The 27,459-nt window shown below is 33.9% G+C and overlaps 1 protein-coding gene across 1 annotated transcript in view; it reads right to left on the bottom strand.

Annotated features, from left to right (window-relative positions):
• LOC137629594 (atrial natriuretic peptide receptor 1-like) overlaps positions 1-27,459 on the bottom strand; it is a 1,161,427-nt gene that overhangs the window by 110,940 nt on the left and 1,023,028 nt on the right. Inside the window, 2 exon segments of the mRNA XM_068361051.1 lie at positions 2,603-2,752; positions 17,894-18,062. Of these exon segments, the coding sequence (XP_068217152.1) occupies positions 2,603-2,752; positions 17,894-18,062 (319 nt within the window).

Raw genomic sequence — 27,459 nt, 5'->3', positions numbered from 1 at the left:
ATTGATTAAAAGTTTTCAGGCATCTCTTGGGTAGAGCGATTAGTTTAAACATCTAGAGAGTTTTTATGATCTTGTCAAACTTAATTTTGAACTTGTTTACCGTGTAACTGTTTACTACATCCACTGGAAGTCTGTTTCACGTATTTTTTTTTTTTTTAAAGAAATTACAACAATTAATGAGTGGTGTATCTTTTCAATTACAGTTTGTATCCGTTACCTCTGGACTGATTTGAGATAAGAGTGAATAGATTTCTGTAATCTACATTTGCTATTCCCCCAAGAATTTTGAATGCCTTTATTAACTGACCCCTTACTTGTCGAGTTTGTTGATCAAATAAATACAAACGTTCTATCCCCCGTCTATATCCAAATTGCCTTAGTGTTGGAACTAGTTTGGTGGCCCTAGCTTGTACTGCTTCCAGTATATCTATATCCCTCTGAATAGTTGAAGCCCAGAATTGGACTTCATATTCTAGATGGGGTCTTAATAGTGATGTATACAGTTGTAGTACAGTGTCTTTGTTTCTGTATTTGAATTGTCTTCTTAGGAAACCTATTAGTTTTTGTACTTTCTTTTCAGCTTTTATGCTCTGATTGGTGAACTTTCAAATCTTTGCTAATAACAATGCTGAGATCTTTCTCCTGGTCCACACTTTCTAATTCATTACCCAGCAGTTAGTAATCTGTTTGTGGGTTACTATAAACTATGCGCATAACTTTGCATTTCTCACAGTTGAAAGGCATTTGCCATATCCTGGACCCTTCTCCTGCCTTCATTAGATCCTCTCACAAGGCTTCTACGTCTTTTGAGTTCGCATTATGCCTAGTTAATATCGTTGGCAAATTTGGCTATTCTACTATTTAATCCTAAATCTATGTCGTTAATGTAATTCAGAAATAGCAATGGGCCAAAGACGGATCCTTGAGGAACTCCGCTTATAACAGCTGTTCACTCAGAGGCTTCCCCATCGATTACAACTATCTGTTTTCTGTTTGTCAGCCAATCTTCTATCCATTCAGCTGGCTCATCAAGAGGCCTAGTGCTCTAATTTTAACTATTAGCATAATCTTTACTGATGGACTTTGTCAAAAGCCCTTTGAAAGTCTAGGTAGTAGGTTGGCCAGGGCACCAGCCACCCGTTGAGATACTAATGCTAGAGAGTTATGGGGTCCTTTGACTGGCCACATAGATTACATTGAATCCCTCTCTCTGGTTACGATTCTTTCCCTTTGCCTACACATACACCGAATAGTCTGGCCTATTCTTTACAGATTCTCCTCTGTCCTCATACACCTGACACCACTGAGATTACCAAACCATTCTTCTTCACCCAACACTATAATTGTTCAGTGGCTACTTTCCTCTTGGTAAGGGTAAAAGAGACTCTTTAGCAATGGTAAGCAGCTCTTCTAGGAGAAGGTCACTCCAAAATCAAACCACTGTTCTCTAGTCTTCGGTAGTGTCATAGCCTCTGTATCATGGTCTTCCACTGTCTTGGGTTAGAGTTCTCTTGCTTAAGGGTACACTCGGGCACAATATTCTATCTTATTTCTCTTCCTCTTGTTATGTTAATGTCTTTATAGTTTATTTAGGAAATATTTATTTTAATGTTGTTGCTCTTCTTAAAATATTCTATTTTTTTTGTTTCCTTTCCTCACTGGGCTATTTTCCCTGTTGGGGCCCCTGGGCTTATAGCATCCTGCTTTTCCAACTAGGGTTGTAGCTTAGCAGTTAATAATAATAATAATAATAATAATAATAATAATAATAATATGATGTCTATTGCCCTACTTTTGTCATAAATGTTAAACATGCGAAAAAATTCCAACAGATTTGTCACACAGGATCTCTTTTGTCTAAAACCATGTTGGCTGTCTATCAGGAGATTGTCTTTCTCTATATGTTCTACTATTCAATCTACTATAATTGATTAAAAAGATTTGCAAGGCACTGAAGTTACGCACACAAGTCTGTAGTTGCCAGGTTCTTCATTTGGTCCCTTCTTGAAGATTGGAGAAAAATTTCCGAGAGAGAGAGAGAGAGAGAGAGAGAGAGAGAGAGAGAGAGAGAGCATATAGATATTGATATACAGAATTTCAAAGACATATGGAATGAATTGACATAGTTTAAAAGTAAAGATAACGAAACCTTTTATTAAAAAATGTGTAAGAGAGAGAGAGAGAGAGAGAGAGAGAGAGAGAGAGAGAGAGAGCATAATGATATGTTTTGACGTTGTTAATAGTTTATATATGACATATGTTTTGACGTTGTTACTGATTTTAGAATGATTTATTGTTAATTTGTTCTCATCATTTATTTATTTCCTTATTTCCTTTCCTCGCTGGGCTATTTTTTTCTATTGGAGCCCTTGGGCTTGTAGCGTCTTGCTTTTCCAACTAGGGTTGTGGCTTGGTTAATAATAATAATAATAATAATAATAATAATAATAATAATAATAATAATAATAATAATATACAAAATTTAATAGACATATGGAATAAATTGGCATAGTTTAAAAGTATAGATAACGAAACCTTTTGTTGAAAAGAGAGAGAGAGAGAGAGAGAGAGAGAGAGAGAGAGAGAGAGAGAGAGATCTCACTTGGGTAATAGCTGATAAAGAAGCTCCTCGCATCTTCTCTTTTCCTCGAGGTAATCGGCTGTCCTCTCTTGCACAAGAGCCTCCAAATTGTTGGCGTATTGTTCCATGCGAGAGAGCAGGTTGTCCAGGATGTTTCCACTCTCATTGTCCCTGAAATGATCGATTCACAATAAAGATAATACTCAATTTATATGACATAATAAAAAGGACAATCCTTATTCGAGGAACATTATAATGTAACTATCATCATCTTTGGACTTTATCATTGAAGCCAATAAATGTAACTACTATTATCCTTAGATTTATCAATAAAATTACTTGTGTAACTGATATAATTTTTTTGGATCTATGATTAAAATAATTAAATGTAACTATAATTAAAATGAGTAATAGTACAGGCTCTGAGGGTGGGGGTGTCTGTGTACATTACTCTTTTACAGCCAAACCATGCATTTTCTTTTTACATATGATGGGCAGGTACATTAAAAAAAAATGTTGGGTAGAACTTTTGCACCTGGTACGCTTTGTCTATAGAACTCAATATGAAATTATAGTTCACCGCCATTAGGCTGGAACGCTAGCATTCAGAATTGACAGAATAACAAGACGTTTTAGAAAGTGGAGCTCGAAACTTTCTGTTAACTCTTCTTTAAATGATACATTTTTTTTATAACCCTAGCTAGGAACGTGATAAGCTTGGGGATATAAAAAATAACTATATCTCGATTATTCTATGAATTAGAGCCACCTAATGGGTTTAGCGAAAATCAGTTTTTAGGGGTGGGGGAAAATTTTGCTAAGTTTTACCCCTCACCGACAATACACTGTACTGAAATAAAAGATTGGAAATGTTTATGTTGAAAGGATCCCATAAGGATATTTTTCACTAAGTTTGGCAATTTCAACTTGAATAATAGTATCTCAGGAAGCTTTCAAACTGTTTGTAGCTTTCAAACTGAAAGTGAAATTGCATTAAAAAATCGCAAATGCATTTTTGGCCGAAAAATCCTGTAAGCGACTTAAAAACATGTTATTTATGTGTCGGCTATCTTTTAAAATGATAAATAAATATAATCTTTCACCTTAAGACGGTTTGCTAGTTGGTTTTTCTATCAAATCTGAATACTAGTTTTTCTGTCTAATGGCTCTTAACTATAATTTCATATCGAGCTCTATAAAAAAATCCTACCAGGTGCAAAAGTTCTACCCAACTTAGTTTTAATGTACCCATCATATGTAAAATGAAAATGCATGGTTATCCGTAAAAGAGTTATGAATATAAAAGTAATTCTAATCATCTTTCATTAAAATCACTAAATGTAACTATCATTAACTTTGGATTTATCAATAAAATTACTAAATGTAACTAGTGTTATCTTTGGATCTAACATTAAAATTACTAAATGTAACAATCAATATCTGTCGATTTATCATTGTAATAACTACATGAAACTTATTACCTTTGGGTTTATCATTAAAGTCATAATGTAACTACCATTAATTTGGGTTTATCATTAAAATTACTCTTATCATCACATAGACGAATATCTTTGACCACCTGATTACCATGAAGGTAATTTCTGGTATTACCATACAGATGTTAATCCTATCTCTGAAATTATGATAGATAATACCCTTATGTCCGTCACTATATCAAAGGTAACGACCACAGTTCTATAAAATGATCAGATATAATCTTTCTTTGAATTTTCAACCACTGAATTCATGCACAGGTGAACACCCAGTAAATACACAGATCTCTGAGTATAATTATATTCAGTCTAAAACCAAATTTCCATGAATTAATTCATCCTAAAATCACAAATTCCTCTCAATAATATAGCCTACTCAAAGTTGAAAATAGTTTTTGAAAGTAAAATCTAAAAGAAAACTATGCAAATGGTTAAATGGTACACATAAGTTCATAGAAATAAAAATAAAATACAAATTGATGGCACAGTAAGCTAGAAAGTATTTGCTTATAAATTTCTACGTAAATGCAGCTTGTATGTGGCATTACTAATAGTTAGATCAGGAAAATTATACAACGATCTACTTGGCACTTGGATTGGTTAGCTCTGATGAATGTAACGGAGTTGTGTGCTTGCTAAACATTTAGTTTCTGGATCAGCAAAGGTAAGCAACAATAGGTCTAATTAGTACTTGGCCAATGATCACCTAGGAACGCCAAAACGCCACTGGGAATGAGACTTAAAAGAATCATTTTAAAGAAAATCTAGGTGTAAGGGAAAGAGTCGCAATAGACACGAGTTAAAGGTTTGATTTTTAGATGGCAAAAAATGTCAAGACTAAGAGATGCATCTAATAGGAAATGAAGTTTATAACATCATTGCAATATAAATTAATACTAACACCATATATCACTGGAGGGCATTTAGCCTAGCATACCTGAGTTTTCTGTACGCAATACCTAATATTAAAATAATGGGTAAAGGGAACCGAAAGAAAAGATATATATAAATTAGGCTCAAAATAGGAAACCAAAACCACCAATAATACATGCATTTGTCAGTCTTGTGCCTGGTGCCCTCAGGCGGTCAACGTTCCATGGTCTTATCTAATGTAATAGACCATTCGATAGATCGATATTGGAAAAAAAAATGAGGCCTTTAACATTTCAACGTTATTGGATACTACAATGTGCTTTGCCGAACATCGCCAAATTCCACAAGAAAAAAACACCTTCAAATATAGATATAGATACGAATACTTTTCAGACAGATTCAGAATATTCGACCTTCCCCAAAGACAGAATAACAGAATGTTAATGATTTTGTTTTCTGTTCGTGTTGTCATCCATTTGTTTCATACAACAATAGTAAGTAATGCCATAAAAAATAATAAAAAAAAATTCTGCAAACATTACAAACTACTTGCCAAGGTACTTTACAATATTTTCAACATTGTCCTACACACTTACCCTTTACCCTTATCCCAATGGATACAAAGATTCGTAGGCTGTTACAAAGCGGCGCAGCCGTTCAATCCTTCTGTTACTAAAGTCCTTAAAACACCTTGAACTAATATGGTTTCCTTATGATAATATTAAAATTCTTCCTCGATATTACTCAACATCTGACCATCCTCTATTAATGAGTTTGGAGAATCTAATGAGAACCTTTTAAACAACCGTGAATATGCTTTTATATGAAACATCACTCACACATTGAAAGTAATGTGTACAAACATATAGAAAGAACATTTAAGAGTTCCAAAAGCCACTAATGCAGAGAGAGAGAGAGAGAGAGAGAGAGAGAGAGAGAGAGAGAGAGAGAGAGACATTAAAATTCCGTCAGCCCCTTCTCTTGTTTCTCCGAGACAATGGGAATTGGGAGCCTCCTTAGGTCTTTGGTCGGGAAGTCTTATTTGGCTCGTTTCCTATTCCATTTACCTTAAATTCCCTTTTTGGTAAGAAGAGACTTCCAAGTATGTTGAAACAATATTTTTAATACTCTTGGTGCTTGATTACCAGATCCAGATTAATAATCTATAACATAAGTTGTGTATATAAGCCGTGAAAGATGTTGGTATTATACAAGAGGCTCGAGTCAATAAGTCTCACTTAAGGGTATAGGCCCAGTTTTAAGGGAGGATGGCCCTGGATACGATGACAGGAAGTTTTTTGCTTGTAAACAATTTTTGATAAACGGAAAATAATATGTACAGTACATAATATTGTATATTATTCTATAAAAATAATTTTAAAGCTACCTGTACATATTAAAGTGTATACTTTCGCCTTAAATTTGCTAGGTTCGTAGATCATCCCCGGCTTACTGTCCACCAGTTCACTTAGCTGTAAATGGGCACAAACATCTGATGACGGCGATAAAAAGAGCGCCAGACTAGCAAAATCTTTGATAAAGATTGCCTGAGAACCGATAAATTTTGGTGCCTCGCTCATCAAAGATTCAATGTGATAAACATGCAATATATATATATATATATATATATATATATATATATATATATATATATATATATATATATATATATATATATACTGATGGCCACATTCAAAGGTTCTCTAAATATGTTAAATGTAATGTAAATGTTCCTACCGTTAGTGTACACTAATACTCACCATCCCGATCTTGGACTTACATACATTGCCACATGTCTGATATGTCAAACGAGAATTCTGGGCTGTAGGAGCCTCTTTTCTGGCGTGATACTGTCACTTTCTAAGGTGAAAAGAGTTTCTAGGTCAGCTAATGGAATTTTGCATTTCTTTAACGTTGAAATGGCTTGGTCTTTGTATATCTCCAGAAGCCATTTTTAGTTGTCCTTATAGGATTTGTTTTTTGAACCGTTCTTAAGGGATATGTGACCAAGCCATCCAAGTTGACGTTTGGTGAACATGGCTTCTATGAATGTTGCACCTTTGCTCTAGAATCTGTGTGGAATCCAAACTTTCCTTTCCAGGTAAGGCCAATGATTTTCTGCAATCAGTTAAAGTGAAAATGTTCCAGTTGCTTCAGATGCATCTGTACCATATGATAACATCCAAAAAATATTTAAGATGCATACTTCGATCGACGAAGACGAGCTGGATAAAATAAGCAGGATTTTCTGTTCTTTTGGCAGCCTAAGGACGAGGGTTTCTCAGCAAAAACAGCCGAGACTGACTACTAATACTTGCTTACAAGAAGGCATGAAATATCATATGAGATTGGGCTCAAGATATATAAAAGAAATCCAGAAATGAGAACGGAGTATGCAATAGAATATGAAATATCATTGGAAAGAGCAAGGATTAATGAAGTAGAATCATTTCAGTATTTAGGAACTATGATCTCCAATACAGGGTCCTCAGAATTGGAGTTTAATGAAAGATTGAAAAAAGCTAATCAGATAATGGCTAGATTAAGTAAAATTTGGATATTAAATCGCCTGGAATTATTTATAAAAGCCAGGCTATATATCAGTTTGGTGAGATTTGTGTAACTGCATGGACATGAGTCATGGTATGGCAAACAATATCCAACAGATTTTGTAGATTTGAGAACCAAGCCCTCTGAAGATTATTGAGAGTTAAATGGCAGGACAGGATAAGAACTAAAACTATAAGAGAGATTACTCTGGAGCCATATGTGAATGAGATCATGGTGAGGGGTAGATGGAGATGGTTTGGGCATGCTCTTCGCGCTCCCCAAGAAATTAGACAACCAAACTTTTAACTGGACTTCACAAGGCACTAGAAGAGTTGGAAGACCCAGGCCTACATGGTTGAGGACTATGAAGCGTGAAGTAGATGACGGTGAATGGAAAAGTACCGATTTAAAAACTCAAGATACGGACGACTGGCGAAATGTAATCGAGGCCCTTTACATTAACAGCCGTAGGAAGATATATATATATATATATATATATATATATATATATATATATATATATATATATACATATATATATATATATATATATATATATATAGATATATGTGTATATATACATATATATAATATCTATAAATACATATAAATTATGTGTATACATATGTATTTATATATGTGTATGTATATATATATGTATATATATATATATATATATATATATATATATATATATATATATATATATATAACAAACATGACAGACAGAAATAATGTACCAAGTAATTATTATATTCCCCCACTATTATTTTGTTTGTTGTCATTTTCCCCCATTTCCTTCAATATTTTCGCTGTTTTGTAAATATCACCCAAAGTCAATTATCTTCAAACTTGAGCCAGCCTACTGTAACAAAGTCATGTCAAATATAGGCAAAGGATTTCATCAAATGTAAACAGGATAATACCATACACGTACAGTACAAGACACCAGAGCCCAGATTCACTTCAATTTAAATATGGCTTTTTCGGGAATCTAGATGTTATCCTTTCACCATCTGGCAATGTCCGGGATCCATTTTATATCCAAATATTTGTCTTGAACACTAACAAATGGGGCAGGGGGACGACCCACCTCTCTCGTTCTTTTTCTCTCGGTCATTGCCGTCGTACCTGAATGTCATGTGTATTGCAGGTTGAAAAATATTTCATCAAAGCGGGTCCACTGAGATGACATTTGCTTTAATATTTGAAAAATGAGACGGATTTTATTTATTACTTAAAAATGTGAAAATTTTGTTTCTCCCTTTTGGCACTTCAGCACGAGTTATTAATTAGCAAGAACTCCATCTAAAACATCAACAAGGGGCGCGGACACTATAATTCCTTTCCATTTGGATAATTAGTCAGGCGAACTTAGGTAATTATTTAAGCGAAGATCACAAGACCAACTTGGACTGGCCGTTCAGCTTGTGATAGCTTTCTCTTCTTTATTAACTTACTTTACTTTTTCATAACTGTAGAATCGCGTTTCCTTTAACTATTTACTTGAAATAAATATCTTTTTTTCGTACGTCTGATCTCCTGATTTCGTATAAATAAATCTTGTTGGTTCTACCGCACGGTATTTATACTATTATTATTATTATTACTAGTTAAGCTACAACCCTCATTGTTAAAGTAGGCTGCTATAAGGCCAAGGGATCCAACAGAGCAAATAGCCCAGTGAGGAGAGGAAATAAGGAAAGAAATCAACTATAAGAGAAGTAATTAACAATTAAACTAAACTATTTCTAGAACAGTAACGACGTTAAAATAAGTCTTTCATATATAAACTATAAATACTGAAGAAAAAGGAAGAGGTAGAATAGCCCGAGAGTACCCTCAAGCAAGAGAACCCTACTCCAAGACAGTGGAAGACCATGGCACAGAGGCTATAGCACTACCCAGGACTAGAGAACAATGGGTTGATTTGGAGTGTCCTTATTCTAGAAGAGCTACTTGCCATAGCTAGTCTCCTCTACCCTTACCACGAGGAAGGAAGCCACTGAACAATTACGACGGTGAAGTAATTAACCCTTTGAGCAAAGAAAAATTATTTGGTAATCTCAGTGTTGTCAGGTGTATGAGGACAGAAGAGAATTTGTAAAGAATAGACCAGACTATTGGTGTATGTGTAGGTAAGGGGAAATGGGGCATAATCAGAGAGAGGGATCCAATGTAGTACAGTCTAGCCAGTCAAGAGGACCCAATAACTCTCTAACGGTAGTATCTTAACGGGTAGCTGATGACCTTGTCAACATACTAACTATAATTAATGCTCATAACTGCAGGACAGGTGGCAGCCTTCGAAGGAGACTTTTGAATTACATTTCCCTTTCTCCCAAGTCTGTCCTTTCGCTGGCTAATCCTGCGTCTTCATAAAAGTTTATAGATGCTACAGTATTAATCATCTGAGGTGCATATAATTCTTTTCTGTAGTTAAGTGGCCATGAAAATCAGTTTAATAACTGATTAATATTATAAGAACTATTATCAATCTTTGAAAAAATTGCATTACTATGGCTATACTAGTATACGCGATCCGTCAAAAATGATGGCTGAATATTTAGATAGATATGCACAAACGCGAGCGCGCGCACACAAAATCAACCCTTCCCATCCCTTGCCCTTACTTCTCGGGGTATTCCCTCTCACTGGGGGATGACTAATCCCTCTTACCCTACCCGAGGGACAGTAAGAGACGAATAGTTATACGTCTGGCAATGCCACTCAGCATGACTGGAAATTATATATATATATATATATATATATATATATATATATATATATATATATATATATATATATATATATATATATATATATATATATCCAGTATTCATGGATACGAGAGTAAACCAAAGTACTGTAGAGGATATTCTATCATGTAAGAAAAGGAAATGAACGATGGATTGACGGGCTAAGAAAATTTTGCGGATGTAGACTGGTATAGAAACACCATAAACAGACGGGAGTGAAAGGACATGTCTGAGACCTTTGTCCTGCAGTGGACTAGTTGTAACTGATGATAATGATGCTATATAGCCAGACACTCGTTCTCTTCATATAGGAGAGATTGGAATGACCTTACCTCCATCCCATTACCGTAACAACTAATTAGAAAGCAGTTAAAGACTAACTTTAATCAACTAATAAACAGATATATGAGAGAGAGAGAGAGAGAGAGAGAGAGAGAGAGAGAGAGAGAGAGAGAGAGAGAGAGAGAGAGAGAGAGATATCCTTTTATCTAATTAACCTTAGAGTCCCTTAATGAATCTAATCTTATGGCTTTCTCAATGAAACGAAGGATTAATCAACCTATAATTGACTCTCACCTCGGATAGAGTTTCCTTGGCAATAATAGGCAATTTCATCTATGCGGCAGCTTAATATGGACACTGAAAGAGGGGAAATCTTTGCAATGGATGTCGCTAAGAGATAGGGTTGGTGAACATTTCAACATAGTTTACAAACCTAAGAATACCGTGAATTTTGAGTATAATTGGCTCAGTATGTCATTTTTACTTGAGGAAAATAGGCCCAATGATAACAACAGCAGTCACTAGTACACTCATTTAATTGCTTTAATCATTGTCAATACTTTGAGCATCCATGTCTTCTTTGAATCTTACGTTGATATAATATTAATTTTTCATATCTGTAGAATCCCCTTCGCCTTTATCTATTTACTTGAAATAAATCCTGTTTCTTTTTTCATACGTCCAATCCCTTGATTTTGTGTAAAATCTTGTTCTTTTCTATCGCAATGTATTGATACATTTCCAATTAATATTTTTGATTGCAAAATGCGTGGCAGAACATTCGAAGGAGAATTTTGAGTTATTTTCCAAAATAATTCGAAAATGTGTACAGATATACACACCTGCTTATAAGAAGCATCACTATGTTACTTACGCTTTGAAACTAGACTCCAGTTTAAAGCTTTTTCCATCATCTCAACACTTTGGCAGTTTTCTCGGTTTTTAAAAGACTTCAGAATGGTACAAAACTTTTCACCAACTTGTCTCCTCTCAGTTTCTCCCAGCGGCGGAACCACTTAAAAGCTCGACTTCCTCTTTTCAGTTTTGATAAAAGAAGTTTGAGTCTAGTTTAAAATGGCATAATATATATATATATATATATATATATATATATATATATATATATATATATACACATATATGTATATACATACACATATATATGTATATATATATATATATATATATATATATATATATATACAGTATGTATATATGCATATATTATTGCTATCATTATTTTTATTATTATTATTATTATAATTATTATTATTATCATTATCAATAATATTAACTAAGCTACAACTTTAATTAGAAAAGCAGAATGCTACAAGCCTAAATACTTCAACAGTGTGGAAAAGAAACAGAGAAGTGTTTAAATATAACAGCACATTGAAAAACAAGTTTATTGTAAATAGCTCTGTAAGTTATAATAATGCATTATATAGTATTCCATGCTCAGAATGCAATTTATCTTATGTTATCTAAATATCTAAAGGCATCGAAGCAATGGCATTTTTTTTCAATGATCTTGTATTATCTTACTTTAAATCTGATTTATATGGGTTCATCAAGACCTTGCACGCATCCAATTTGCTGTATAATATGATGTTCCTGTTTTTATTTTCATTGTACTTATGATAATGTCAATAGACGAAAGTACTAACTGGAATCAAGTCTTTTCCCTTTACCTTTCGTGTATGGAATATACATTTTACGCTTATCACGTGTCCGCTAACGTGATTTCTAATGTTCATACATACATCCATACAAATATATATATATATATATATATATATATATATATATATATATATATATAATATGTGTGTGTGTGTGTTAAATCTAATATGAAATAAATGAAATGTAAAAAACAATGATAAATAGAAACTTGAATTCTATCTATTAAACCTATGGTTCTTAAAATGATAAAATCTTAAAAACTGAAAAACTCTCAACCCAATAAAATATCATAGTTTTCTGACCGAAACTTTGAATTCATTGTTTTCTAAGAACATTCAGAAAAAAAAATATGTTGTAAGCTGAAAATCATGTGCCACTCACTCCACATGGAAATCATCTCATGAGGTGTACACATTAAAGACTCATGAACTCATGAGTCAACCTTGTGTGACCAGTACGTAATCTTACTAAAAGGACTTATGTTCTTTTATATATATATATATATATATATATATATATATATATATATATATATATATATATATATTATTATTATTATTATTATTATTATTATTACTTCCTAAGCTACAACCCTAGTTTGAAAAGCAGGATGCTATAAGCCCAGGGGCTCCAACAGGGAAAATATCCCAGTGAGGTAAGGAAAAATGGAAAACAAAATATTCTAAGAGGAGTAACAACATTAAAATAAATATCTCCTATATAAACTATAGAAACTTTAACAAAACAAGAGGATGAGAAATAAGATAGAATAGTGTGCTCGAGTTTACCCTCAAGCAAGAGAACTCTAACCCTAGACAGTGGAAGACCATGGTACAGAGGCTACGGCACTACCCAAGACTAGAGAACAAAGGCTTGATTTTGGACTATCCTTCTCCTAGAAGAGCTGCTTACCATAGCTAAAGAGTCTCTTCTACCCTTACCAAGAGGAAAGTGGCCACTGAACAATTACAGTGAGGTAACCCCTTGAGTGCTTGACTGAAGAGGAATTGTTTGGTAATCTGTGTTGTCAGGTGTATGAGGACATAGGAGAATATATATAACTTAAAACGCCATGTGAATCCTGATAGGCTTCTATTATTGACATCATTCAGTGGACTCAGGCACTGATAGGAATTTTAAAATATATTTCACGGTAATAAGAAAATAAATACCTGTAGTTACCGAAAACAATGAATAATGTCATAGAGTTAGATTAAGATTTAATATAAGACATACTCAGGGGTTTTTGATCATACGATTTTATCAGTTCAAACTAAGCTGACGATAGGCATTGATTTCGATGAAGTTGTTCACAAAATCTGATTTAGGCCTTATTTTCACAAACGCGGTTTTTTTTTCTTTTTCGTTAACATTTCTTATAGTAGTATTTTTACTTTCCATACTGCGAACCTAATGCGGGAAATAATCTCGGGTCACTGTCAAATCTAATGTTCAAATTATCATAATTTGTTTATGCTAATAAACTCCCTTTTGTTTAATTCTAACGCTTTCTTGTTTAACTTTCATCTTAACTATACGCTGGATGATAATTTCGAACAACTGGGGAAATGCGCTGTCCCTGCAGCGAAAATTACTGAACAGAGAAACACATAAAGCAGCAATAAGGTAAAAATAAGGGGAGAAGAATGCATGCTGAGTTATCAAACAGATGATATAAAATATTGATAAGCCATTTACAGATTTTACAAATTTAAACAAAAAAGTAATGTAAAATTTATATCTTAAATAAATCATAATATCAGCAAAACATAAATATTATAAATATTATAGTACCGATCTATAAAACGTCAAATAGAAGGTAGTAAAGAAAAAAAAATCAAGTGATATACATAAGCCTGCTAACTGAATTTCCAAGCAAATCACTCCAAGATTTTTTAACCAATATTCCAGAATATGAAGAAAAATTATAGAATGCCATGAAACGACAAGAAACCTTAGTTGAAATATCTATAAAAAAAAGTTGCAATATTAAAATGCAAAAATTACAAACATACAGTTTAAGTAAATGCTGAAAATCTTTGTGTCTAATGATTATTGTACTGCCAATGATAATTTGGGTAAACTCGGGAAAACATACAGTAGAGCATTTACGTATAAAGTACGAGAAAGATTTCACCAGTTTAAAAGACAAAATTTAAAGGGTAGAAGTACAAAATCGAAAGAAATAAGAAGACCAATATCACCAATGGAGGGCATTTGTACATAAAGGTTCCGTTTCATGTACTCTCAATCAGTGGGAACAAAAGAGGACTGAAATACGAGAACGTAAAACGCAATCAGATCGATACGCCCATTCTATCAGAAATTTGGCTTTACACAGACATAAGATATGGGAAAAGATAAAAAGAATATGGAGGCTAAATGTGATCTTCATCATTGAAAGAGTAGGAGGAGAAATGGTCAAGGGAGAAGGAGTTGTTCCTTCAAAGCAGCCAAAAATATAAAACCAACATACTAATATAATTAAGTAATATTTGAATATTTGGAATTGTAGCGACACCTAAGATAAACAACACGAACACAATAATATTCCTATATAGGCGATTAAACAAACTCTAATAAAATGTATCTTTTATAGACTAGGATTGTGGGCTATTGAAATAATGTATGTTTGATAATCGAATGAGACAAATTCATATGTCAAGACTTTAACTTTCAGACTAATTTAAATGAAAACATAAAAGTTTACGTGTCTATAAACATCTTCAATAATACAACCAGCCTCAAAAATTTGGTCTTACGTTAAATTCAGTCATACGTAACAGTATCACTAACCTGGTAATAATTTCTATGAATCACCAGAACTCGAAAATATCGCCAATCCAATTCCAAATGGAGAGATGCAATTACGGATGTTAGGGTATACCTTACAAGAGGCCAGAAGTGTGGTAGCAACGAAGAGAGATTAGATGCTGCTGCGCTAAGAAGTGAAGAGGATTTATTTGGGGATTAAATGGAAGAGTTAATGAGCAAATTGAGCTGGATCGAGCAGAAGGGAAACCGTTAGAACCGAGGTAATCTGACTGGCTTTGATCAGATGTGTTAAAAAGCCCTTATCAAGGAAGAGGAGAATCAGCGCATATATATGCAAATAAAAATCCCACAGGGCCTGCAGGCCTTGGCATACTGTACAGTGGTACGGAAAAAAAGAAGGAAAAGATCAGGGATAACAACTATGAAAAATGGTAGAAACTTTGCAATATGTATACGAATGGCCAGTCGACTTAAGTCTCTCATAAAGAAATAGCAGAAAAAGTGAACATAGATAAAGTTAAATGGGTTTCGTTTAAATTCCAGTATACAGTAGTGCTACGATAGCGTGGATTTGACAATTAACGGGGACTACGTTATATGATTCTCTTAGTACTTATAAGATGTATACGACAAATAGGCTTTTCCGAGTGGTAAGACCAGGAAAACAGTCGTCAAAGTAAGTAAGTTAGGTAAGGTCGTAGTTGAAAGAGCAGGAAAGCTATGAAACATCAAGTATCAAAATTTAATTTAATTAACTCCTGAAAATAAAATAAGGGTATGCCATGTCTCTCCCAGAGGGAATGAAAATAGAAAAGATCCCCTATAAAAATTTACAATTATGTTGTAGAGGATCTATACAAAGTAGATAAAAAGAGAAAAAAATAATGAAAGTAGGAAACTAACTACAACATAGGAAATCTATTGACAATAACAGAGATGAGATATCAAAAGGAGGTGAAAGTAGATAACCGAATTATGCCGGACAGCAATAGGAAATGCAAAGGGGTGTGAATTGGAATTCAAAAGGATCGAGAGTTAAGTCATAGACTTTAACCTAATCTAGGATGAAGGTATTTAATTAATGAAAATGATGAACATAAAATAATCGTTTCGTACAGAATAACGGATGATTAAATCCAGTTGAACGGCTGAGTGGTTACTTTGGTGATCTGGCAAGACATGTAAAAGGAAATATTGGACTCCATATAAAAAGATTAAGGGAGCATTACAATGAACAGGCTCGTTTGAAGATAGCAGATAGCAAATAAAGTATCAATGTAAAATATATAAGATGGTAAACCCTATTTACAAAAAAATATGAGATTATAAACTAGAGATCAAGAAAAAGGAAATAAAATCATAAGGAAACTTCCCATTACAATTAAATTAAAAGAGAAAATAACTGAAAGACCACACACACTACACCGTAAAAGAAAAAACAATTAGATAAAATCAAATTATGGAATGAATACCTCATATTCTAGAAATTCAATAAGTGTATATGAGAAATCCAAATAGTGCCGTCGCGGTAAAAGGAACTGAAGGAAGAACTGTTGCCTCGCAATCACTGAGAGAAGTTATTGGTTATAATTCCCTTTGGTTTTGAGACGCTTCTCATTCTCCTTTGTCCTTCTGCACCTGACAACACAGATTACCAAACAATTCTTCTTCGCTCATGGGGTTAACAACTGCATGCATTGTAATTGTTCGGCGAATGCTCTCCTCTTGGTAAAGGTAGAAGAGACTAGCTATAGTAAGCAGCTCTTCTAGGAGAAAGACTGTCCAAAAACAAAATATTGTTCTCTAGTCTTGGGTAGTGGCATAGCCACTGCACCATGATCTTCCAAAGTCTTGGGGTAAAGTTCTCTAGCTTGAGGGTAAACTCGGGCACACTGTTCTATCTTATTTCTCTTCCTCTTGCTTTTTTAAGTCTTTATAGTTTATATATGAAATATATAATTTAATGTCGTTAATATTTTCATTGTATTCTAGATTATTTTGACTGTTTATTACTTCTATTGTAGTTTATTTCTTTGTTTCCTTTCCTCGGTCGGCCATTTTGTCCCTGTTGGAGCACTTGGGCTTATAGCATCTTGCTTTTCCAACTCGGGTTATATCTCAGCTTTTAATAATAATAATAATAATAATAATAATAATAATAATAATAATAATAATAATAATAATGCACTGCCTGAGGTGCGCTGATGGCACTCCCCACCCCGAGATAGTTGTCGAACTATTTGCGTTCATAAACAAGCCCGATAAATCAGTAGCATTCCTAATCAACACACCCATGTACGCGATATACCAGAGGCATTCGATTAACGAAGTTGAACAAATTGGCCAGCATTTGGATGATTGACCAACGACGAATGCCAGATACCATTACAGCCAAAGCCCCAATAATATTTTTTTTTTCCCGAACGCGCAAAACATTAAAATATGAAACTTATTCTAGCCTTAATATTTTCTAAAGTGAACTTTGTTATATCCTTGATCTTTATAACATTATGCAAAGAAGTCATATCCTTAAAACACTCGATGAAATCTTATATTATTGCTTCAAAAGTTTTAAGAATTTGGACTAAATAACTGGAAATTGTGGACTTTGAAGTCATCTAAAGCCCTAGTGCAACTGGGAGAAAACTCTGTATTAATACAAGGAAATAAAATTTAGAGGGGTTGGACATTAAAGTGGAACAAAGATGTGGGAAGTGTAAGAACAGATGGAACGCCGAAAAGATCCGTAAGTAATGCCTACAGTGCACTAACGACACTATCCCTATGGGAACACACCAGACAAAGCCAAGTCATACGAAAAACTACAGCTAGTCTATGTGAAAATCATGGCATGCAAATGGAATCGATTTAAAAGTAAACTTAAATCACAATCTTACTTGTTAAGTCTCCGAATAATTGTCTTGAGCTGATGAAAGTCTGGTCTCTCCATGGGTTCTTCGGCCCAGCACCTCTTCATCATCTGCATCACTTCCTCTTCGGCCACCTGATCGTCAGCGGTGGGTCGGAAGGCCGGATAACCCCCATTCTTCACATTTTCCACAATTTCTAGAAAAAAAGAGAAAATGACATCGTTAATAACATTTCAAGATTCAATGTATTCTGATGCTCTAACTTATAAACCTCCTACCTATACACTATATCAATACACATAAACAAGCAATATCATCTGGAAGTTGTTATTTTAATGAACTCTCTGGAGTGATTTGAATAACGCTTTAAACTTCAGAAACATTAACAGGAGAGAAAGGAGATATGGAATTGCATATGATGGAATTGTAGTGGGTAACACAATGGAGGATAATTAACAGTCTAACAACAGGTGGTGAGGAAGTGAAACTAAATCTAGAGGTGCAGTGGCACCCACTGGGAACAGGTGTATATTATTATTATTATTATTATTATTATTATTATTATTATTATTATTATTAATTGCTAAGCTAGAACCCTAGTTAGAAAAGCAGAATGCTATAAGCCCAGGGGCTCCAACAAGGAAAATAGCCCAGTGAGGAAAGGAAAGAAGGAAAAAATAAATATTTTAAGAATAGCATTAAAATAAATATCTCCTATATAAACTATAAAAACTTTAACAAAACAAGAGGAAGAGAAATTAGATATAAAAGTGTGCCCGAGTATACCCTCAAGCAAGTTTCTTATCATGTTACTTTCCATTTTACTCATTGAGTTTACGTGATTGAAACACTGGCCAGTGGTTCAAATTCCCAAGGAAGAGATGGAGACGGTTAACACACACGTGAATATATATATATATACATATATATATATATATATATATATATATATATATATATATATATATAAATATATATATAAAATCATCAACCGTTACTAATCCACTGCAGAACAAAGGCCTCGGACATGTACTTCCACTAGCGTCTGTTTATGTTCTTACTGTGACGGTCCACACCCGCAAACTTTCTTAGTTCGTCTATCTATATTTTCTCTTCCTCTCTCTGTTTCTTTTTCAATCACTATGGACCCGTTCTGTTATTCTTAATGTCCATCTATTGTCTGCCATTTTCATTATATGTCCAGCCCATGTCCATAATTTATGTTTCTTACACATACACGCACACACACACACACACACACATATATATATATATATATATATATATATATATATATATATATATGTATGTATGTACAGTATGTATGTATGTATGTATGTGTGTGTGTGTTTTGGCGAAATAAATAGTTTATAGATAATAATTAACTTATGTCCGAACCGGCAAAAATTACGTATAAAAATTCAGATAGATATTCACACGCCCACACACAAATTCAAGCCTTCCAGTCCCCTTCCCTCTCCTAAAAACAACCCGCTGGTTCGGCAAGTTGTGGGAGAGTATGGTTCCCGAGTGTACCTCTCCTTCCCCTCCCCCCCTTTCACAAGGCTATGACTACACCATCTCTCCCCTGAATGCGACAGGAAATATATATATATATATATATATATATATATATATATATATATATATATATATATATATATATATATATATCACAATAGCGTAGTAGCGAACGGAAAAATGTTTTTTATATTAACTGTAGTTGGAGGTAACAGAGTATTTTATATATATATATATATATATATATATATATATATATATATATATATATATATATATATATATATATATATATATCACTAACATCTAACATATGAATATGTATCACTAACACTTGTGATGAATATATATCACTAACACTCGTGATTTTAAGCAATGGAAACATCAACCACAATGGCATTTAATAACGAATTCTACCTTGGGATTATATATATCCACTGGAATTCATTTATGATAATAGCTTCTGGCTGGGAAGAGATTCGAACCCCTGCCTCTTAGCCGAAACTATGCCTGAGAGGACTACCAACTGTGCTATCAAGAGCCCCTCTCTCTCTCTTGATAGTTCAGTTATCAGTACTCGCAGGCATGGTTTCAGCTAAGAGGCAGGGGTTCGAATCTCTGCTCAGCTAGAAGCTATTACCAAAAATGAGTTTCAGTGGATATATATTCCCAAGGTAGAATTCGGTATTAAAAGCCATTGTGGTTGATATTTACATTATATATATATATATATATATATATATATATATATATATATATATATATATATATATATATATATAATTTCTTGTTCTTATTCTTTTTCTGAAAACATATTTGTCTTCGTTTTTATAGTCTTTTTTTTTATATAAAAAATGAACAGGTCCATAGAACTTAATGATTTTGTTTTGTTAATGCCATTATACGTAAAGCACAGATGAAACATTGCCTGTATATTAAGCAACCCTACCGTTCACTTCTCTCGAAAACAAACGGACAATATTGAATAAGGTCCGGGAGTGTGACCTGCTAATTACAGCCATTGTTCCAGAACATCAAATTACAAGGAAAAGAAAGCGGCCAACGTGAATTGGGTATATATCCCGTTGTTGGCAGCTCAATGGCCTTTTGTCAATTAAGGTTATATTGGTGTCTTTTAGTTTGTTCACTTGTTTTGAAGCGGTCTACGAAGGGTTAAAGGTAGGAATTGAAAGGGGAATTAATCTATGGAGTTCCATTGCTTCGATGAAGATTCAATGAAGAATTTAATTAGTGTAAAAGTCTACGACCTGCTAGCACCATATCAACAGAAAGAAAGGACGGTAAATAAAAAAACTGAAATTATAGATACAGAACATATGTTCATAATTATAACCTAGTAATCGGTAGATAGATAGTCGTATCAAACATATATCACAAATTTAATAATGCTGAATGTTAACATGGTTATCTCAGAAATTGGCATGATAAATATTGTGCGCAATTTAACCATCAATTTAGAAATTTTTTCAGTAACATGAATATTTCAAGAATAGTATATCTAACTTATGTCTATTTCGTATAGTTAACATTCATGTGTGATTTTTCCCCTGCTCATTCGAAACTGGCATTAAATCAAATTTACAATGAAAAAGTAAAAAATCACATATAATTCTTGATAATAGGCATTGATAAAATATTCTGTAAGCGATGGTTCCAAATATCTAAAAGGGCGGCTAATTATTCAATATTCACAAATTCCTCATGTATCCATTATATATGTATTCAATAATATCTTACGGACAGAGCTACTAAAGCGTTCACACTAGTTACTTCATAACTACAGCTATATAATAGTGCTTTCAGGGAAAAAATATAAAAATAGACCAAGAGTTATCAATAGGAAATTTAAAGATCTTTAGATGATCCACTTTTCAATTTACCTTTTGATTGTATATAGATTGAAGAAAATGGCCTACATTATAGATTTTACAAATATTGTACGCTGGCGGCGCTTTAAGAATTGTGCTGAACCTGGCAAGTTTCCAATAAGCATATTCAATAGCATAAGTTACTTTTCCAATACTTTGTGTGAAGAGTGCTTCCTGGTCCAGCGCCACACGAAAAGATAATAAACAAATAATTCCTTGTTACCAGTTTTATGATAGTGTGGATTATGTAGTATAGTTCTCCACATACTTGAAAATTGTACATGCTATACACTTAAGTCTCCACGGTATTAAGCCCTTCCTTACCACTAACTCTTAAAACACCATTGACCCAATGCTTGGCAGTCCTGCTCCACCTACCTCCTAAAACTTCCATACACCTATTCACCAACCGAATTTTCTCATCCTTTTCACCAAACCATATAAAAAAAACACTGTTCATTTCAAAGAAACTAATTCTTCTTATGCCACATATATCTCGATTTAAAATAAATCTAGTTGTATGATTACCTCCCTCCTTCCGATTCGTTCAAGGAATACATTTACAGTTTCAATTTTGTTAAAATACCCATGCTACTTTGTCCTCACATACCTTTTCCTGCTTGGTCAAATGCTTGTTTGAATCATCCTACAACTCGATGACAACAAGAATGATTATCTATTTACAATTAAGTCACAAAACATAGATTAATACACTCCAAAGGCGAAAGTAGATTCACAGCTCCAACATCTACAACGACGCTTTTAAGACTGTTCTGTGCTTCGTAATGTGGACTGGAGATAATATTCTGTAGAAGGTTTTGCATTACTAGTCATTGGTCTTATTGGGTTGTCTCGAAGGAGTATCATCAAATTTCTGTTGATAACAATAATGCAGCCAGACTTTTCAGATTCTAAAGGGTTTATTGGTGTGCTTTAAGGAAAAAGATAAATTTTATAAAAAAAAAAAAAATCGATTTTGGCAAGAGGAAAGTTTTGCTTAAATAAGTAAAAACCTATGAAGTAGCTTTTCTGTATTGCTAGAATTCAAAGTTTCTTTTATTGGTGGCACAAATGGATAGCATATTCACTAGTTAGAAAGACGGAGTATTTTAATCTAGACAAAACGATTTAATCAGTTACCACTGTAATTTATCTATGAAAGTCTGTAGTCGATATTTATTTAATCGCATCTGTCAGCTAAGTTTGGTCGTTTATTTAAAAGCTACGACTGTCTGAAGACAGACCCAACCTGTATGGGGTACGGGGAGGCGAGTTTAGACGGCTGATGACCGAATAGAGTAACAACAGCTTTCCAGAAATGGTCACTGATACAACGACCGATGATCTGAATATTAACGTCCGATGAGAAAGCTTATTTGTTAGTTAAAATTATGCTAATGTAGACCTTGTTTGGATGCTTGCAATGATTATTTTAAATAAAATTTTCGATGGGAGTATTAATGCAGAGAAGGCTGTTATTCCTGCGTTATTAAAGTTGTTTTTTCTTCAGATGAATAGTGAATCAACACTTGCCCCCATTTATTACTAATTGTATAGTTTTTATATCTGAGGCTTTCTTTCAGTTTCGTTAGTGCACCCACTGTTTAGCTTTCTACCTTACCTCCGTTCCTGCTTCCTTCTATCCAAAATATATGAAAGAAAGCATGAATAGAGCCAAAGTAGAAGGCTACACAGTACGTGTGATTAGGGTCGGATGGACGATGGGGCCCTAAGGCACCAATTCCATAATTCCAGATCCAAACATCGATAACAATAGGCCCAAATTTCAATTGTTTTCCTTAGAAAATATTGGATAGAGCGCAAAGGTTCTGAGAAAAGTAGAACAATGATGTAAATCAAAATTTTTCTCTTACACATGTTAATGACAATAATACGTAGCATGAACAAGTATAAAGGAAATTTATTTTATTTTATACCCGGCTTAATGCAAATTGCTACGAAATCTATCATAAATTAATTTTCCTCTGATGTTTTATTAGTCAATATAGAACAATTGGAACCAATAAAATAAAAAAGAGATGGAAAATAGAGGAAGAAGAAAATAAAGAAGAAACAACGCTACCAAAAGCCTTTTTTTCTCAAGAGGACTTGAGAGCAGAAGGACGTACATTCTTGTTCTCTGTTTTCACAAAGCCAGAGGAAACATGGCGTCCTTCAGCCTACTCTTGGGGAATCAATGTCCCGTCACATCACCTCTTTTGTTTTTGTTCGGCTTTCCAATTACAACTAGTATTTCTCCTCTCCATAAAATGTATTGCTGCGGCAGCCCTCTTTGGTAGCGTTTGCGTGGCAGAGTCCGTTTACCCCGTCAATCTCTGCCATAAAAGACACGTTTGGTGTTGTAAATAAGGGGGGGGGGGGATGCTCACCAAGGACAATTTAATTGTTTGATATTGGTTTTAACAACGTAGTATGAGAGTTATACCATTTTTTTTTTGTTCTGGCCAAATATTTTCAGTATTATCGAAATTTCTTTCCATATTGCAGTTTTTTGACTCAAAAAAAAAAAATCCCCTTACAACTTTTTCTCATTCTTACTATTCCCGTGAGTGTCTGACTGAAGAAAGTAGACTGAGGTTGTATGGTCATGTCATGAGAAGAGATGAACAGTAAATTGGGAGGGGAGTGATGGAAATGGAGGTACAGGGAGCGAGAAGGAGAGGGAGACCAAAGCGAAGGTAGATGGACCGTATCAAGGATGACCTTCGATCAAAGGGATTAACCGGTGATGAGGTGTGGGACAGAGATAGATGGAGAAAGCTGACCAGAAACATCGACCCCACATAGAAATGGGAAAAGATGTAGTCAAAGAAGAAGAAGAAGAATCTGGCTGAACACTATCTAAAAATTCAAATCAGACAAAGATACAATATGTAATTTATTTCCCATTCGCAATGACAGAAAAGCAATTAAATATACTTCTACCTTATAAATATGTTTTTAGCGGAGAAATCGAAAGCGTAAGTTAAATGTGAGCAGAATTAAATAAACAAACACATACATAAATACCCAAAGTTCAAGAACATATGTAATTGTCTTGATTCATTCTTCATGAGAAAAGTATCATGATATTTTTCTAAACAAGTACGAATAAAGTTAATATTGAGCATAAAACAACTCAAGCAACTAGAGAGCATAATTCTTTTTTAATTTCATCAATAAATAAAATGATAATTTTCAATATAAAAAGGTATCAACAAATCTGGTACTTTCACAAGGAGCTTTCAGAAGATTGTCTAAATTTACATTATATTTTCTCCAACTAAAACTGATCTTATCTTTAATGATAGAAGAAGAAGAAGAAGAGAGAGAGAGAGAGAGAGAGAGAGAGAGAGAGAGAGAGAGAGAGAGAGAGAGAGAGAGAGAGAGAGAGACCCAATAAGATGAGTCAATTCCACATCAAACGTCTCCGACCGAAATTGTTGCTCGTAATCCCTCAATGGAGTAATATGTCAGAAACTAAGAAGATTAAGTGGGTTATCCGAAGACGCAACGATATACTTCAACATTCGAGCATACAGACACGTTTACAATATCCTGAGAGACTGAAATCCATTTTGATGAATTATTTCTCTGTTATCATTAGAATAATCTAAGCCTTAAAATTCCCATGCAGTAAGAAAGACCAACGTATGAACATCAAACGAAAGTAATTTTGTGTTTGATTAAAAATCGAAGTAGCCAAAATTTTTACGTATTCCAAAGTCCTTGACTATGAATTAAACGCATTGAAGATATTCTTATCAAAGCTTATTCCGAAATAAAATAAGCTAATGATCACATCAAGATAAACTTCATTGTTATTGAAACATTTTATTTATGTCTGACGACCGAAAGCATATCTTCAATTTTGCTTTTTCAAATTAATACATATCTAAAATTTTCCGTCCTTCATGGTGTTCAACATTCCGTGATCACGATCAATTAGTTGAAATTTGAATTTGCCGTGAAACAAACACGCTATTCCTATTTAATATCAAATCTACCATAACAACGGAAGAAAAGCAATTTTCCTTCCTTTACGAATAAATAAACATGGAAGATGGGTAATTTGCTCATTGGGTATATCAATGAGAAGGCTTCATTAAAATAAGATCCCAATATTCCTGTTTAAAAGGAATATTTCCATCCTACTTAATACAAACATCACATAGTTTTATTAGGTGTAATTTTCCATCCTCCAAGCCAATATGTTGAACTGACCGGTCTTTTACATAGGTTGGGAGGCAGTTTCCATTCCCCCTTTGTTGCTGAAATAGACGCATCTTATGGCAGCGTTCCAAATCTATTGTTATGTGAATTCATTGGCTTTCCTTTAAACGGAACAAGGATCTAAATTTCAATAGCTGCCATAACACTCCGTCTTTTCACTTAGTGATGAATGCTACTAACGCCTGCAGTTAGACCCTTTACATGAATTTATGAAAGAACAGATTTGCATGAATTCTCTACCACTGGTAAGAATAATCCTTATGACAAATCCGTTGACCTCTAAAGCTATATGTCATCTTGCCGAATGGTTCGCGTATTTTTTTTTTATCATATTTGTTGCTATTATGTTGAATCCTTGTCGTAATGAAAAGTGAAAAACATTTATTATTATTATCATTATTCTTATTACTAGCCAAGCTATAACCCTAGTTGGAAAGGCAGGGTGCTATAAGACCAAGGGCTCCTCCAGGGAAAAATAGCCCAGTGAGGAAAGGAAACAAGGAAGTAAATAAACAACAAACGAATTAATGAACAATAAAAATAAAATATTTAAAAATCAGTAACTACATCAAATTACATCTATCATATATAAACTATAAAAACAGTGGAAGACCATGGTACAGAGGATATGGCTAAAGAACAAAGGTTTGAATTTGAAGAGTCCTTCTAGAATAGCTGCTTCCCATAGCTAAAGAGTCTCTTCTACCCTCATCAAGAGGAAAGTAGACACGTAACAATTACAGTGCAGTAGTTAGCCCCTTGAGCGAAGAGGACTTGTCTGGTAATTTCAGCGTTGTCACGTGTATGACAGAGAAAAATGTGCAAAGAATAGGCCAGACTATTCGGTGTATTTGTAGGCAAAGGGAAAAAGAGTCGTAACCAGAGACAGGGATCCAATCTAGCACTATCTGGTCAGTCACAGGGCCCCAAAACTCTCTAGCGGTAGTATCTAAATGGGTGGCTGGAGTCCATGCCAACCTACTCCATACGGTAATACAACTGTTATTGTAAGTAACTTAGGCATGTTGAACCACAGGTTTCATTGTGGATGACTTTTACTTCTACGACATTTATATATATATATATATATATATATATATATATATATATATATATATATATATATATATATATATATATATATATATACACACACATATATATATATATATATATATATATATATATATATATATATATTACGTTACGAAAGGTACACTTTCCAGTTCTAAAATAGTCCTTTCTATTTCACAACTGGATCGACCACTGGGTTAGCCAAGATCGAATCACAGACTTTGCAAGCGTTAGTGCAATGTATTAAAACTATTTCTTGACTTCGAGACGTACAATAAACAGAATTATAACTTCTTTAAAGCGTTTCCATGAATCACTGTCAAGTCATTTATTTATCACTACTGCTATTACAGGCTGTCTGACTGGAAGATAAATGGGTGGTTGAGGAAAAATAACTGGATGGATTAAGCAGGAATTCTAAAAAAAATGATGAAAGGAAACAACTTGAAATAGAAAATAGAGACCAGTGATAATTGCTATAATCATTCAAGTTACATATAAAATGATGGAGGAAAGTAACTAATATTAAGTTTAAGGAATAAATAAAATAAAAACTGGACAGAGAGCATGAACCTTTAAAGTATGTACAATGGTATCCCTTAACTTATATATCATTCCTTTAGAGAGAGAGAGAGAGAGAGAGAGAGAGAGAGAGAGAGAGAGAGAGAGAGAGAGAGAGAGAGAATGGTATTTCTGGTATCGGAAAGGCTTCGTGGCAACGAAGAGGAAGAAAATCCCAGCTGCCGTGGAAAGGATGCTCGATATGCTAATGAAAAGGGGCCCAGGTGCTAAGATAGGAATGCTCGTATAATGGATGCTGAAGAAAGGAGTGCAGGTGTCAAATAAACGAGGCAACACTTTCTAAAATGAATTCTA

The sequence above is a fragment of the Palaemon carinicauda genome, chromosome 37 (genome assembly GCF_036898095.1).
Source record: "Palaemon carinicauda isolate YSFRI2023 chromosome 37, ASM3689809v2, whole genome shotgun sequence".
Lineage (NCBI taxonomy): Eukaryota > Metazoa > Arthropoda > Malacostraca > Decapoda > Palaemonidae > Palaemon > Palaemon carinicauda.
The sequence above is the reverse complement of the archived record's forward strand: the minus strand, read 5'-3'. Positions and strand labels throughout refer to the sequence as shown.